Source organism: Camelus ferus, chromosome 12 (assembly GCF_009834535.1).
Source record: "Camelus ferus isolate YT-003-E chromosome 12, BCGSAC_Cfer_1.0, whole genome shotgun sequence".
NCBI lineage: Eukaryota > Metazoa > Chordata > Mammalia > Artiodactyla > Camelidae > Camelus > Camelus ferus.
Genome location: NC_045707.1, coordinates 8,930,832 through 8,946,395, shown reverse-complemented (window position 1 = coordinate 8,946,395; position 15,564 = coordinate 8,930,832). Strand labels below are relative to the sequence as shown.

Below are 15,564 nucleotides of genomic sequence, written 5' to 3'. Positions count from 1 at the left end.
CAGTGGGGGCGGCAAGGGCTTTGCAGTCCTCCCCCAATGAGACCTCTTTCCGGGGGAGGGGTGACCTCTTTCTGGGTTCTGCGGAGAAAGTTCCCAGCGGAAACAGGTCTTGACAACTTGACAGAGGAGAAAAGGAGGGTGGCAATGAGGAGGGCGGGTGACAAAGTCAGTCTCTCGCGGGGCGGCGGCGGTGGGAGGGCAGCGGCGGTGGGGGGACGACCGGAAGGGGCGATGGGAGGGGTTCAGAGACGCCAAACTGCCCGAGGGGTTTTCTGGGAGGGCCTTAGGGGGAGGGCTTGGAGAAGGTGGGCTCAGGCGTGGAGGGGTCAGGAAGGGTCGACGGCCAGGTGGGCGAGGCGGGATCGCGAGAGGCCATTTGAGGAAGAGAGTGGCGGGCGTCAGAGATCAGCGGAGGCTGGACGCTTGGGGTGGGCGGGGCCAGAGCTGGCTGGGAGCGGGCTAGGGAGCCGGCTCCTTAAGTCAAAGCAAGGCTGCCCTGGGGCAGAGAGGGGCTGCCAGGGGGCGGGGTCTGGGTACAGGGGCGTGACCTGGAGAGTCTGGGTGGGGGTCTGGCGGGCCAGGGGCGGGGCCTGGAGGGCTGAGGTGTAGCATGGGGGCGGGAAAGGGGCGGGGCATGGACGGCCGGGGGCGGGGCGGGGCGGGGCCGGGCGGGGCAGGCGGTGGCCTGGAGGCGCGCGGGCGGCGTCGGCGACGCGGAGGTACGCTCGCCGCTTTGGGCTCGGCGGGCGGCAGCGGCGGCGACGCGCACAAAGGCGGATTGTGGCTTCACTGGTGCTCGCGGCGGGCGGCGCCGGGGCGGGGGCAGCGGGGCGCGCCGGGGGCCCCCGCGGGCGCGGCGCGGGCGATGAGCCGGGGCCCGGCATGGCCTCTGCGCGGCCGCCGGGCCGGGCCTCGGCGCCGGCGCCCGCGGGGCTCCGGGCCGGGCCGCCCGCCCTCCCCACCGCCGCCTCCGCCTCCCCCGAACCTGCAGGCGGCGCCGAGGCCGAGGAGCGCTCGCTGCAGCACATGCTGCGCGCCATAGCTGAGGAGCGCGGCCGCCTCAGCCTGCGCCGCGAGGTCTGCGGCCTCGGTGAGTGGGGTCGGCTGGGGGCGAGGCCGTGGCCGGGCCGGGGCCCCGCGTCGCCGGGGTATGCGCGCCTCCGCACGTCTGTCTCTGCGTGTGTCTCTGGGGCTCCCTGCGTGTCGCGTCGTCGTCCTCACGCCTCCAGGTCCCCGCGTCTGGATCTTTCCTGTGCCCCTGCGTCTCTGCCTCTGATTGTGGTTCCGAGACCGGTCCTGCACGCTCGCGTTCCTCTGTCTCTGTTGCCCAGGTCACTCGGTGTCTCCCTCTGTCCGTCCATCCGGGTGTCTGCCCCGTCTCTCTTCTTCCCCTCCGTGGCTCTGCCTGGCCTCCTTCTCCTCCAGGAAACCCTCCCCGGGGTCCTCAGTGCCGTTGCAGGGAGTGTGGGCGCTGGATTTGGGGAGACCCATAGCCCAACATGGCAGGGCCGGGGCTCCGTGGGCTCTGGGCAGACTTGCCTGTAAGACGCCTTGGCCACGATCTCCAGCTCGCCAGGAGGGCATGTCTCCGGCTTCCTGAAGCCTTTGTCTTTCCGCACCTCTCTGCACCCGCGGTTTGGCTTGTCCATTAGCTCTAACTGGGGACCTGTTGGACCTTGGCCCCCTGAACCCACCCAGCCCTGCTCCCACTGCCTCTCTGGGTGTGATTCTGCTCTAAGGAGGCCCGAAGTCCCAGATCTGCCTGTGGGGTGGGGTAGGGGTGCCTTGTATCATTTGAAGGAGCATGGAGCTGCAGGTGTGGGTGGGGTCTCTCAGCTTGGTTGAGTGTGAGGTAATGGCTACTGATGGATCGTGTTCAGACTGAAGCAGGTGGGGCCCCCCTCCCCTGTAGTGTCAGGTTTGCCATTTTCTCTCTGAAAAGACCCCTCCCTTCTTCATGTGAGAATGACTTCATACCACGTTGTCAGCCACCCGCCACCCAACCCTCATCCCAGTCTGGGCCAGGGATTTCTGAGGGGGCGACAGCATTTTGTGAAGGGAGAAAGGAATGCCAGCCTTAGAGATTCTACCAGCCCCGCTTCCACTCACCTTTGGGGAAACTGAATCCCAAAGAGCCAGCGTATCGCCCCTAAGGTCACAAGGTGTCCCACGCCCCCCTCAGCAGGCCACGCCCTGGAGGCTGGATGAGGAGAGGAAATATATTTGAACCCTCCTTTTTTGTCGGAGGCGGGCTTAGTATGACACTTCACCCTGCAGGTCTCAGCTCAACCTGCCCTGGAATGAAGCTTTCCTCATGGGTGAGGGTAGAATGTCTACAGAGTGGGGCTGGACGAGGACACAGTTTTCTCTGGTCTCTTCTGAAAAGGTGTCACTACTTAGTTTTGAGCAGGAATTGAAGGATCCTCATTAATCATTCAGGAAACATTCCTTGAGCACCGACTGTGTGCCAGGTGCATGCCTGCCTGGCAGGCCGTCCAACACCTGGCACAGAAGGTCTGAAATGGGAGGGATCTGAGGGACCATCTGCTCCAGGCGCCTCAGCCCTGTTTGCTCAGCAGCTCCTGGCACCCCTCCCCACTCCCCTGTCAGCACGTTCCTGCTGTCCTCTGAGCATCCTGCCCCGTTAGACGGACCCTGCCTGAGGAGCCTGCAGTGCCGTCCCCTGAGAACAATAGTAATTTGCTCTAGCACCTGGCCTTTACTGAGCTCGTACTGCGTGCCCAGTGCTTTATGCGGGCTCTGTCAGTTTGATACTGACTTTGCCAGATGGGAATATTATCTGCATTTCACCAAGGTGCAGCCTGAGGTTCAGAGAGGCAAGAAACTGCCCAGGGATGGCCAGCGAGGAGGTTGTACAGCTGGAATTGACCCTTAGTCAGTCTGACCCTAGAGTCTGTCCCCCTAGTTGGGCCCAGCCAGGCCTTGCTGCACCTTCTGCGTTGCATCTGGGCAGGAGGCCTGCCCCGTAGTGGGCCAAGAGCAGAGCCTAGTGGCTGCTCTGTTGCTGTGTCTCCCCTCCCAGCCTCCAGTCCTCCTTCACACACAGGGTCTCCCCATCTTACCACCCTCCAGCCCCCCAGAACTCAGTCCCTATAGTGCTCTCCTGCTCTGCGCTCTTATGCCCGCTGTTTTCTCCGCCTGGAAAGCCACCCCCTCCTCACCTGCCCTGCAGACACCTGCAGGTCTCCCTTCAGGCCTCAGTGCTCAGGCTGCACCTGGGAACCCTTCCTCAGCTCCTTGTCCTTCTGCCTGTGCTCTCTTTGTCCTGGCTGCATGTCCGCTGGATGGTCAGATGGCCGTGGCACTGTGGTGGTCTGTGTGGCTGTCTCCCTAGTTAGCCAGTGACTCCTTCTCCAGGGCATTGCCCAAGTCTGAGTCTTCTCCGTGCCCGGCATGGGGTGCGTGCAGGGCAGAGGCCCAGTGCACATTCAGCAAATGGACGAGAGAATTAATTTCTGGATGGGGAATTGAAGGGTGTGGATGGCCGAGGAGAATGGAATCTTAAACTCTTCGAAGGGCTCATGTGGCCCATCTGTTCCGTTTTCAGATGTTCAGAGAGGGGCAAGCTAAATAATGACTTCGTGCCTAGAGCAGAATTAGGTCAGGATGCTCGGCCCAGGCACCAGGTGAGAACCCACAGTGCCCTCCAGAGCATTTTTCCTCTTACATCCGGTGATCAGGTAGCCCTCTCATCTCCGCTTTGCAGCTGTGAAACCCTGTTACACTGATGAATTCATGTAAACCTCCCCAGATTTTTATTGGGGGGTTGGGTAATTAGGTTTATTTGTTTATTTAATGGAGGTGCTGGGGATTGAACCCAGGACCTTGTGCATTCTAGGCACACACTCTACTACGGAGCTATACTCTCTCCACCCACTAAACCTCCCAGATTTTTGTTTCTTAAAGCTTACGTTATTCAGAAGTGTGGCATGTTCTCTGAGATTGTTTTAAAGGTATAACAGAGCCTCTGGGAGAGACACTTGACCCTGGACAAGCTATTGTCACTTCTGAGTCACAGTGTCTGTCTCTGAGATGAAGTGACTGCTCCCCCCTGCCCCGCCATGGGGTTGGGTACTTGGCTGTCATGATGAAAGGTGCCTTGTAGATCCAAACCTGATTTTTTAAAAAATGATTTATTTATCTAATTTGGCAGGGGGTAATTAGGTTTATTTATTTATTTATTATTATTTTTGACAGAGGTACTGGGCATTGAACCCAGGACCTTGTGTCTGCTAATCACACCTGATTTTTGAACCTTGTCTGTTGTGGCCGCTGCAGTAGAAGCGTTTTTTGAGCACTTGCTCCTTGCCAGGTGGAGAGATTGGTCTTGATCCCTGCTGTGTGGGAGGGCACAGCTGAGCAGGGGAGAGAGCCAGGTACACAGGTGACTTGGCTGAAGTATAAACCCTGCTGGAAGAAGCCAGGGTGTGGCCACTCTGAGCAGGATTTGGTGTTTTATCTAGAGGAAACCGCCTATGATTCCAGGTAACAGGTGAGCCAAGCTGGTGGCCGAGGTGGCTTGTGTGAGGCTCCAGAATCTGTGTTGTGGGGAGAATCAGCTGGTCCAGTGCCCAGGTGTTGTGTGATGGAGCATCTGGGCCAAAGGTGGAGGTAGCCTGACACTTCCTTCTGGGGCTTGGGCCTCCTGTTGGGCCCTGGCCGTGGGCCTGAGCGTGCCGTGTGGGCAGGCTCCTGGTCAGCAGGGCTGCAGGCCCCTGGGTCAGCCACGTGGACGTGCCCTGGGTGTGAGTCGTGGAGAGGTGCTGCAGGGGTCGTCTGGGCCCTGCCTAGGCCGAGCGTGCTAGAGCTGTTTGTGCCTGGGCTGTCACACCCTCTTAGGTGGCCTAGGGAGTTTTCTCCTTCTGGAGTGCTGTGGGACAAAAGGAGTGTGTTCCATTCACTATTTCCTTCTGTCCTCAAAATAATCCTATAAGGTAGGTACTATTAAACTCTTCTCTTTGTCCTGATGAGGAAACACAGGTTTAGAGGTGAGGTAACATGTGCCCAGTCACATGCCAGTCAGTAGCAGAATCTGTCTGAGCCCAAGCTCCTGGCAGAGGTGAAACCCCCACATCTGTCCTCAGGGGGCTTGAGGCCTGGCCGGCATAGGTGTGCACAGCAGCCTGGCCCAAAGTGGACTGAGGAAGGACCCGGGTCGAGGTGTGCGAGGTTCTGAAGGGGCACAGGGAAGGGAGCCACCAGGGCTGACCGGGGGTTCGTGCAGTGCCTGGCCTTTGAGAGGGGCTCAAAGTGGAGGAGCAGGGAGGCTAACGCAGCTTGAAGGGTAGCCGTGGGAGCTGACGCTGGGGCGGTGCCTGGCTGGGAATTTGGCACCTCTTTGACCTTCTATGCTGTGGTTGTTATAAAAGAGAGGAACATCTGGCCCAGGGCCCGCACGTGGAAGTTAGAATTGGATTGGCACTCTGAAGTTCAGGCTGCTTTGCAGTGGCTGGGGCCGCTTCCCTGGCTTCCCTGGCTTCCCTGGGGCCCGGGCCATCTGACCCTGAGGCAGACAGCTGGTTCTGGGCCAGTGCGGCAGGGAGGAAGTGCGGCCGTTTGGAGTGGTAGTGGTGCCTCTTTCGGTTCCTGCGCCTATTTTTAAGGTCTGTGGGTTCCGGCCTCTATCTGTTTCTGGGGCTGGAGCAGCCCCAGGAGGCTGCTGGTGTGGTCCTGTCCCAAGGCAGGGACTCTGCGTCCTTCCAGAGAACCCCGAGGACATTGGACTTCACACTTTAAGGAGGCCAAGGATCACAGCTTCAGGGATTCTCTGCAAAGCGAGAGGGCGATCAGCCGTCCTGGCGCCTCCCTCGGCCCTCTGCTCTGCCCCTGCCCTGAGGCTTCCTACAAGCTGTGCCCTGCTCTATGCCCTCCTGCGCGCTGGCTTCTTATCCACAGGCCGCCTTCTCTGGAAGGGCCGGGCCTTGAATACCAGCTAAGCCTTGAGGCTGCCGAAGAGGAGCCCCAACCGAGACACTTGTTTAAAAAACAGCCTCAAAAACCCAAAACAGATTTTTTCCAATTAAAAAATGTTACATGTACATTTTACAAACTGGAAAGTATAAGACAATGGAAAAAAAAATTACTCATAGTTCCAATGACCCAGAGACACACTATTAACTTTGCAAAGTCTTGCTTTTCAATCTTTTTAAAGCCCCTTTAAAGAATACTTGATATTCTACATGTAAACTTTCTTTTTTTAATCTTTAAATTAAAAAAAAATTTTAAACTTTTATTCATTTATTTGTTTTTATTGAAGTATAGTTAGTTTGCAATGTTGTGTCAATTTCTAGTGTACTGCGTAATGTTTGAGTCATACAGATACATACATATATTTGTTTTCATATTCTTTTTCACTACAGCTTAATACAAGATATTGAATATAGTTCCCTGTGCTGTACATAGGACTTTGTTGTTTATCTATTTTATATATAGTAGTTAGTATCTACAAATCTCAGACTCCTAATTTATCCCTTCCCACCCCCTACATGTAAAGTTTCTTAATCAAAATGCTTTCTTACTTAAAATTCCTAAAACATTTTCCATGTTGTTTAAATTCTAAACGTTATTTAACTGATTACAGGATACTTGAGTGGCTGTGTCATAATTTACTTATGTGGTCTTGTCTTCTGGGTAACTCAGCTTGGATCCAGTGTTTCACTATTATAAATAGCTTGCAACAAAACTCTTTATTTGGGCGAAGGTTTCTGCATCAGGCTGATTTTTTTAGGCTGGTCTGAGTCTCCCGTCCTGTCTGCCCTCCCTGGGATTCAGGCTTGCCTTCTGAGTAGGGGATGCAGGGACCCTTTGTTCTGTGGCTAAGGCTGTGGAGGCCTGGGAGCTGAGTGGGCACAGGCCAGGCCGGCGCCTCCCTTCCACTCCTCGTGACCCTGCTCACTGCCAGCTCAGGGCCACCCCTGACCACCCAGCCTTGGAGACCACAGACATCAGCCCCCGGGTCAGCGGAAGGCCAGGCCCACTCCACTGGGTGCAGTGTGAGCCCTGGGGGGAAAGCCCTGGATGTGACCAGCAGCCCTCGGGGCATCCTTGCTCTGATGTGCTGTGTGGCTTTGGGACAGATGTTCTTCTGGGAGCAGACCAGACTCTGGCTTCCTCTGCCCTCCTGGGGTCGGGGCTGCCCCGGCTGCTTGTTCCCAGTCTCCTGGTGTTGGCTTGGGCAACAGAATGTCCTCTGGAAGCAGCCTGTCCTGGGGGAGCGGGATGGACAAGAAAGATCCAGAATTCAACCAGCCTATCCCTACTTCTGTACAGACAGGTAGGTGAGGCTCAGAGAGGACCCTGACAGACCGGTCACCGGAGCAGGAATGCCTGGTGGGCCCTCCCTCCTGGGGCCCCTGTGCAGGTGAGGAGATCGAGGCCCGCTCACGGCAGGGCAGGGGGTACTTATTTTCTGTGTGCAGTGACCGGGCCTGGCGTGTGGAGTCAGAGAGGCCCAAGGAAGCCCCTCGGGGCCCAGTTGGCTGCAGTGGGAGCTGGGGTGTTGCTGGTGGACGTACAGACAGAGCGTCTGGGGGCGGAGGCGGGGGCTGCCCGGCTCTGGGAGGACCCTCCGCACAGCCTGGGCCATGCAGGACCAGCATCCGCTCACTTTAGGAGAGACCTCTTCCTTTTAAAAAAGGAGTCTTGTGTCTGACAGCATGCAGGACAAACACTGGTTAGCCTGAGTCTTTTAAAGGAGAAGTTTTTTTTTGCCTCCCTTGAAAGACCAGGGAATACTTGAGAAACGCCTGTTGGCAAAGTGAGAAGGGGAGGCCTTGACTTTCAGTCTCATAGAGGGAGGTGCTGTCACCGTCTCTTTCATGTAAAGATCCTTTGCTTTGGATGCGCTTTGAACCGAGTCTCTTGACGCTTGGGGCAGGCGGGAAAAACTGACGCGCGTGTGTTGCCGGGACAATTAGGAGAAAACCTAACATTTACGAAGTGCCCTGCTGTGCCCTCGGGGGTCCTCACTCAGTGCCGAGGGCGCAGGGTGGGTGTTGTCCCTGTTTATAGAGGGCATCGAGGCTCAGGGTGACGGGGACCTCGGGTGAGGCAGGCCTGGGCCTCTGCCTTCCAGATCTTCCTGAAACATTGCTCAGTGGGCACCGTTACAGCAACACCGCCCCTGAGACCCTGTGCCAGCTGATTTCTCACCTTCTCTGTGATTTCTGCCCCTCTCAGTGTCCATTTTTAGGTATTTGTGGTTTCCATTGTCTCCCTCTTGCAGGCCACGGTGACTGAGTACCTGCAGATGCAGAGCTGGATTGGGCCTGGTCCTGCCTCCCAGGGGCTGGGAGCTTCCCAGGGAGGCGGTAGTGGCAGGTGGGGTGAAGGTGACAGTTCACGCTGCCCCCATATCCTGCCCACACCCATCACAGACCAGCCCAGGCCCCCGCTGGGTCCCCAGCCCCCACTGCTGACCGCCCTCCGACTCCCATCTCCCCAGAAATGTGTCGCCAGTCCCTGCAGCTCAGCCTGACCGAGACTGGGCTAGGCAGAGCCCTCCCGCGTTCCCTCTCAGCACCCAGATGCCTGGACCACCAGCCAGGGCGAGGGTCAGCCCTCCCTCAGCGCCATCTCTGGCTGCGGCCGCGTTCTGTCCTGCTCGGAGCCCTCCCTCGTCCCCACACATGTCACCTCTGGGTGGGACTCCGCCAGCTACGGCGCCTGGTCCTCTGCCCCATGGCCGCCACTCCTGAGTGTGTCAGACCCTGCTGCTGATACCCTTAAAGACCTGCAAGTCAGAGTTCAGGGTCCTTTGTGACCTGCTCCTGCTGACAGCTAGGCCCCTGCCACGTGAGTCCTCCGGGGGCTCCCCCACACTTGGCCCCATCTGTCGGGGAGCCTCGCCTCTCAGTTCTCAGCCCTTTCCTGACCCCTTGATAGAGTTGGCTGCCCCCTCCCTTTGCTCTTAATGGCACCTGCACTGGTTTCTGTCCTCAGTCCTGTGACACTGTGCAGCCTCCTGTGTGACTTCCTTTCCCTCACCCCGCAGGCTGCTCCAGGGTTATCTGCACTGACTCTGCATCCCCTGTCCCGGCTCAGGGTGCGACTGATGGTGGAGCAAGGGAGGGGAAGGGGCCGTGGGGTAGCGTGGGTGATGGATCGATGGGGCGGTGTCTGTTGAGTGGAGAGCGTGATCACGGAGATGCGGAGTCCTTGAGGGGGGTGTTCCTCAGAGGCAGCAAGGAAGAGGGCAGAAAAGGCCGAGAAGTGAATTTTCCCTGAATATGTGCCGCCTGGGGGAGGTCACTGCTGCTCTCTGGGCCTCTGCTTTCCTGGCAGAGTAAGACTGATCACTGCTTTACCGCCACCGTCAGCGGAGGTCAGCCTCCAGACCTAGAGCATCGGAGTGTCAGGGAGGCTGCCTGTGACAGGTGACAGCCCTGGTCAAATCCGGGGGGGCCTGTGGAGTCACTGTGGGCGAGGCCCTTTCCCTCTCCAGCCCTCTCAGTTTCCTCTTAGGTCATCTGGGGACAGGAAGGTTGACCCGGACCACTGTTCACAGCCTGTGGTTCTGGGATGCGTGTTCACCAGTCCACCCCTTTTACTGCCTAAAACCAAGCCACTTGCGAAAGCAGGGCCAGTTACTCCGCACCTCAGGGAGGTCAGTGCCGCTTGTGTGCTTTGGTTTACGAACAACAGAAATGAAATAGGAAGAAGCGGAACTAGGAGGACTCACGTGCCTGCCCCCACCCCCAGAGATGGAAACCGGGGCCCCGTCCTCCCACCACCCAGAGCGGCAGTGTCATGCTCTGCGTGCAGGTCTGTCCTGACCCACGCTGTCTGTGGTGGCCGGTGCTGCCTTGGGTGATGCCCACGATTGCCCCTTGCCAGGGAGGAGGGGCCCTGGCTTCCAGATTCCTCCCATTGCAGGGAGGAGGGAGCTGCCTCATTAGATGTCGCTCAGCTCCTGGGAGTCCTCGTCCTGCTCCCACTCCTGGCAGTAAACCCCAAGGAGTCAGCCTGAGCTGGGTCAGGGATGAGGTCATCTTCAGCCAGCGCTCTGTGTCTGGGAGCCTCCCTGCACGTCCAGCAGGGCAGTTCTCTCACTGGAGCGGCCGCCCCCCGTTACTGTGGGCCCAGGATGGTGTCGCGCTGTTAGCGGCCCCGTGGGGAAGGGGTGTTACCCTGCTGGCAGATGAGGAGGATGAGACCCAGAGGTGAAGGCCCTGCTCAGGGCCCCACAGTAGTCAGTCTGGGTCTTGGACTCAGTTCTCCTGGACTCCAGGCTGTGGCCTGTCCAGTCTCACACTCAGACATCCATTTGTCCAGGGAGAGGCATTTGGTGCCTTTTTCCTGTGTGACTTGGCCCCAGGCTAGTGTATGAAGAACCCCGCCCTTTGGTTTTCCCAGAGAAGGACATCTTAGGAGAAGCGAGAATAAAGGAGGGAAGTGAAAGAGGAGGTAGGCCTGGGGGTGGGCATTCCTGGGGTGGAAGCAGCGTAGCAGAGGGCTGGGACTGAGAAGGGCCCTGAGACCCCTGAATGAGGGGATCTGAGTGAGAGGCCACCTGCAGGAGGGTTTGTCTGGTCTCAGGAGGGAGGGACTGTGCTAGGTGACCGAGGAGGTGAAACACCTTCAGGCTCAGCTGTCCACTGGCGTCTGCCTGCGGCCCAGGGGTTGCCCTTGAATCCTAGCTTCCTAGTGTGCCATCAGCTCTGCATCTTGGCACGTTGCAAGTGCTTTATAAACACCAGCCCGCACCCTGAGAGCCTGCAGGAGTGGGTGCTGGGCCCTGAGCAGGACAGTGGCCCCTCCCGCCTGGGCTCACGGTCGGGTGGGTTGGTCCAGCTGAGCCTGCCCCGTGGGTGAGAGGGCGCTCGTGCGGCCTGGGGTTCCTGGGTGTAGCAGCTGCCCTAGCCCAGTGTGGGAGCCGGTGGGCTGCCAGCGCCCCTCGCAGTGCTGGCGCAGGCTCTGGGAGTCTGCGACGTGCCTCGCGCTGCGTGCACGTTGCGGTGGAGGTGGGAGGAGGTGGTGTGCTGACGGGTCAGTGACCGAGGGCTCTCAAGCCCAGGTGGGAGGTGGGAGCTGGGGTGGACCGGTCATGGCTCCTGTCTGGGCTGGGACAACTGGTGTGGGTGTCCCCGGAAGATTGCTCCGGAGAATGACATCTCGTCCTGGGGGCCCGTTTATGTGTCAGAGCAAAGCAGTGAGTCGGAGTTGGAGTCAGGCCACGTTGTTGACGAGCTCCTAGGACATGGGAGTTTGAATGTAGAGCTGCTGTTCTGTCCTGGTAGCTGCCTAGCCGTCTGGGACAGTTAGTGGGGCCAAGTGGCCCGAGTCCTGTGACAATGGCTGCAGGGCTGTAGGGGTTTGCAGACATTGCTATTTTGGGGAAAGCAGAGGGTTGCTTTTGGGAACTGTGAGCGTGGGAACTGAAGCCCCTGCTGCATGACAGTGACCTTGAGGCCAGGGCCTGGGTTTGTTCCTCAGTGCACCCGGGGCCTCGGGCGATGCCTGGCACGGAGCAGGCTCAGACTGGGTGCTGACTGAACCCGACTGGGATTCCAGTCCCAGCTCCCACTACGATCTTGCTGGGTCACCTGGATGAGGGCCTCCTGGGTGTGACCTGAGGGCTGTGGAAGCACTTTAAGGATTTCACAACTTCCCGTATTATGAAAAGGGGCTGTGAAGTGGCTTTGGGCTGAGTTTCAGAGCTGCTGTGGTGTTCTCCGAGTGAACTCGTAGTTATCTGTTCAGTATTGGCCGACTCCCTGTTGTGGGCCCTACCCTGTGCTGGGGACCTGCTCACCGAGCCAGCAGGGTGCCTGTGGTGGGAGGGGACACTCAGATGGGTGGTTAGTGTGACAGGCCATAGCACAGAGCTAAGAGCTCCGCCTTGAAGGCAGCTCTGGGCTGTGGCCTGGCTCTGCCTCAGGCTGGCAGTGTGACTGGCGAGTCAGACCTTGAGCCTCAGTTTCCTCATCAGTTAAAGGAAGGTAGTAACTTTACCTCAGAGGATCGTTGTGAAGATCAAATAGGTAAAATGGCTCAGGTGGGCACTCAGAGTGGACGGGGTCAGGTGCTGGGTACAGGTAGGTCAGTGGGAGGTGCATGTTGGGGCAGGGTCATGGGGAATGGCCCCAGGGACTTGGCACAGGCCAGGTCAGGATGGTCCCGTGGTGCGGTCCAGGAAGAGACTCCACAGTGAGGGAAGGGGTGGCCTGGTGACACGCAGCACGTTTGTCTGGGAAGAAAGGCGGGGGCCCGGGTATGGGGGACCACACCGCAGCCTTCAGGGGGCTGTCTGGTGGAAGAGGCTGGACTCATCCCCGAGGAAGACAGGGAACAGACAGGTGATGGCCCCCTTGGTGTGAGCACCTTGCATCACTGAAACCTGTGCTTCCTGGAGCAGAGGGCTGGCCTGGCCTGTGGGATTGCTCACACGGGACCCGTCTGACCAGTTCTTCTCCATCCAAGTGCCTCATCAGGGCAGCCCAGGGCCTCCCTGCTCAGCTTCTTTGTCTTTTGTGGCCTGAGGGGCACTGAGAGGCACGAGTTGATGAAAGGCCCATTGAGGGGCCACAGTGGCCTATTCATGCTGCCCTGGCTGCCTGGGGGCGGAAGCAGCCAAGGGCTGTCTTGGACTCTCCTCAAAGAGGCCAGTTGACCCCCTTGCTGCCTTTGGGAGGGGCCAGCCCTAAGAGAGGCCCTTGGACAGGCCGGTCACCCTACACTTGTCCCTTCTCCCCACAGCACAGGGCCTCCATCCCAAAGTCCTCAGGGGTCCCCAGTCCTCTGAGGATAAACACAAACCCCCAGCCCAGCCAGAAGGCCCCTTGAGGTTGCATCCTCCCTGGCTCTGGCTCCCATGTGGTGTCCTCACTGCTAGACCCCTTCCCTCTCCTGGCCTCACCAAGAGGGGCTCGACTCCCCCCCACCCCCCGCCACTGCCCCCTGCTCTGCCCACTTAACTTTTAGTTTTTATCCCTCAGGTGAAACTCCCCTCCCCAGGGACCTTCCCTGATTCCCCGACCAGGTCCAGCGCCTGCTGTGTGGGCTCAGGGGACACAGCCTGCATCCACACCAGCACCGAGCACCCAGCCTTGAACGGTGGCGCCCGGGAAATGTTTGCCCTACACTAAGCAAGATGTGGACGGGTGGGTTCAAGTACCAGCTCAGCCCGCTCTGCGACCTGGGCAGACAGTGTCCTCCCTGGGGAGTGAGCCCCCTTCCAGGAGGGCGAGCTGGAGGATGTGGGCGGTCAGCATGGTGCCCGGGCACGGGGGTCCTCAGTGTTCTTGAGGTGCATAATATGCCATAAATACACTACAGAATGTTTGAAAAACAGGAAAAAATTATAATTCCTCCACTCTTAATACTAACCACTAAGGGTTACTTCCTTTTGGTTTTTCTTCTTAGGCATTTTTTTTAAAAAAGCAATTTCCTTCATTCAAGCATTATGTACAATTTTGTGGCTTGTTTTTTGTTTTTTGGTTTTTCTTTTTAACTTTCTGTCATAAGCACTTTCCCAAGTAACTACCTTGTTATTAAAGATAGTTATTTTAAATAATAAATTAAAAATAATTTTGTAGGTGGGGAGGGTATAGCTCGATGGTAGAGCACATGCTTAGCATGCATGAAGTCCTGGGTTCAAACTCCAGTACCTCTATTAAAAAAATTAGAATTTGCTCGCTTTGGCAGCAGAAAAGAAAACAAAACAAAATTAAAATTAATGTATCTAATTACCTCCCCTCCAGCCCTCACCAAAGCAAAACAAAAAATACTTTTTGTTACTCTTTGAATAGTAAACATTGTCAGGGCACAAAATTCAAAAGCTCAGAGAAGACAAGGACCTACTGTAGCTCACAGGGAACTATATTCAATTTCTTATAATAAACTATAATGGAAAAGAATCTGAAAAAATATATATGTATGCATATGTATAACTGAACTGCTTTGCTGTACACCTGAAACATTGTAAATCAACTACACTTCAATAACGAATAAAAAAAAACCCAAAAAAGCCCCAAAAGATCTGAGAAGAGTCAGAGAGAGAAAGCTTCCATTCTTGTTTAAAAGCTACACGGTATCCCATTTTGTGAATGAATGATTCCTCATTTATTTAATTAAACTTTCATCTTGATGGGACCATTCCAGTACTTTGCCAGCAGTGCTCTAGGAGTTAGGTACATAATTTTGCTCGTGTGGGAGTAAGACTGCAGGAAAGGCCTTCCTGTGAGTGAAATGGTCAAAGGGATACGTGTTTGTGGTTTTATTGCCCAGTGTCTCTCCTTGCGGGTTTTATCAGTTTATTTTCCTGCTGCTGATAGGAAGCCCCCATTGCTCCACAGCCTCTTCAACCTGGAGTGTTGTCAAGTGTTTAGATTTTTGCAGATCTGACAGGTGGTTTTCATTTACGTTTCTCTAATTGTGTGACCCCGAGCATGTTGTCCTGTTTTAAAAGCTATTTATATCTCCTTTTGCTTTTCCATTCAGCTTCATTTTATTATGCATTGTATGGCACTTGTTTGTTAAGAAAAGTAACCTTCATTTAAGAGTTCCACTAATTTTTCCAGCGTGCTGTTTATTTTCCCTTTGTTTATGGTGTGTGGGGTTTTGCCTCCAGAAATTTTGCATGTAGTTTGATTTGTCATCATTTTCTTTGACAGCCTTTGTGTTCAACTTAGAAAGGCTCTTCTATCTCTGAGAGAATAAAGAAATTCACTCGTGGTTTATTTCATTTTCTTATGATTTTACTTTCGAATCAGAAGTTTTTACGTTCTTGGAATTGGTTCTGGCACGAGCAGGGGCCCAGCCTTTTTCTTTTTCCTCAGTTGACCAGTTGTCCCAAGACCAACTGGTGAACTGTCTTCATCCCGCTGATTTGCTGTGTGAGTCGTAATATAAACAAAATTTGGCGCATGTTTTCATTCTGTTTTTGTACTTTCTGTTCTGTTCCATTGATCTAATCGTGCACCGGTACCACCTTGCTTTCATTAATCACTTAGTTCATTTCATTTATTCATTTAATTAGCCAATATTTATTTTTTTTCCTATAGGCCAGACACTATTCTAGGAACTCAGTTTACAGCAGTGAACAAAACAATCAAAGAGGGAAAATTCTCATAGCTTCACGGAGCTGCCTTCCCCGTGGGGCCTCTGTTAAAACAGACGCCTTCTAGTAAGGCAGATGCTCACCCGCGGCTCCAGGCCAGCTCCAGCCCTCCGCCTGTTTTTCTGAATAAACTTTTATTGGAACACAGCCACACCCGTTCCTTTCTGTTTTGCTGTGGGTGATTCTGTAGTTGAGACAGGACTATACGGTCTGCAGAGCTTAGCTGTTTTCTTTCTGGACCTTAACAGAAAAAGTTTGCTGGCTCCTGTACTGGGGAAAGACTGAACGCAAACAAAATAACTAGGTAAAATGTATATGAAGCTACGTGGTGACAGGTGCCTTGGAGAACAATAAAGCAGGAAGCGGATGGGGACTATTGCGGTGGGATTTACGATTTCAAAAAGGGTGGTTTGGGAAGGCGTCCCTGAGAAGGTGGTGTCTAAGTAAAGAGCCAGGGGGAGGGAAGGAAGGAAGCTTCATGGAGG

General features: G+C 55.8%; 1 protein-coding gene across 2 annotated transcripts in view; it reads left to right on the top strand.

The window, feature by feature from the left end:
• The first annotated feature begins 701 nt into the window (after nucleotides 1-701).
• KIAA0930 (KIAA0930 ortholog) overlaps nucleotides 702-15,564 on the top strand; it is a 38,920-nt gene continuing 24,057 nt past the window's right edge. Inside the window, exon 1 of one of the 2 annotated variants that reach the window (XM_032492421.1) lies at nucleotides 702-719. Coding sequence is in view for 1 of the 2 variants with exons in the window: in XM_014552298.2 (XP_014407784.2) it covers nucleotides 883-1,090 (208 nt within the window). In the remaining variant the exon portion in view is untranslated. The other variant, XM_014552298.2, reaches the window with a different exon arrangement.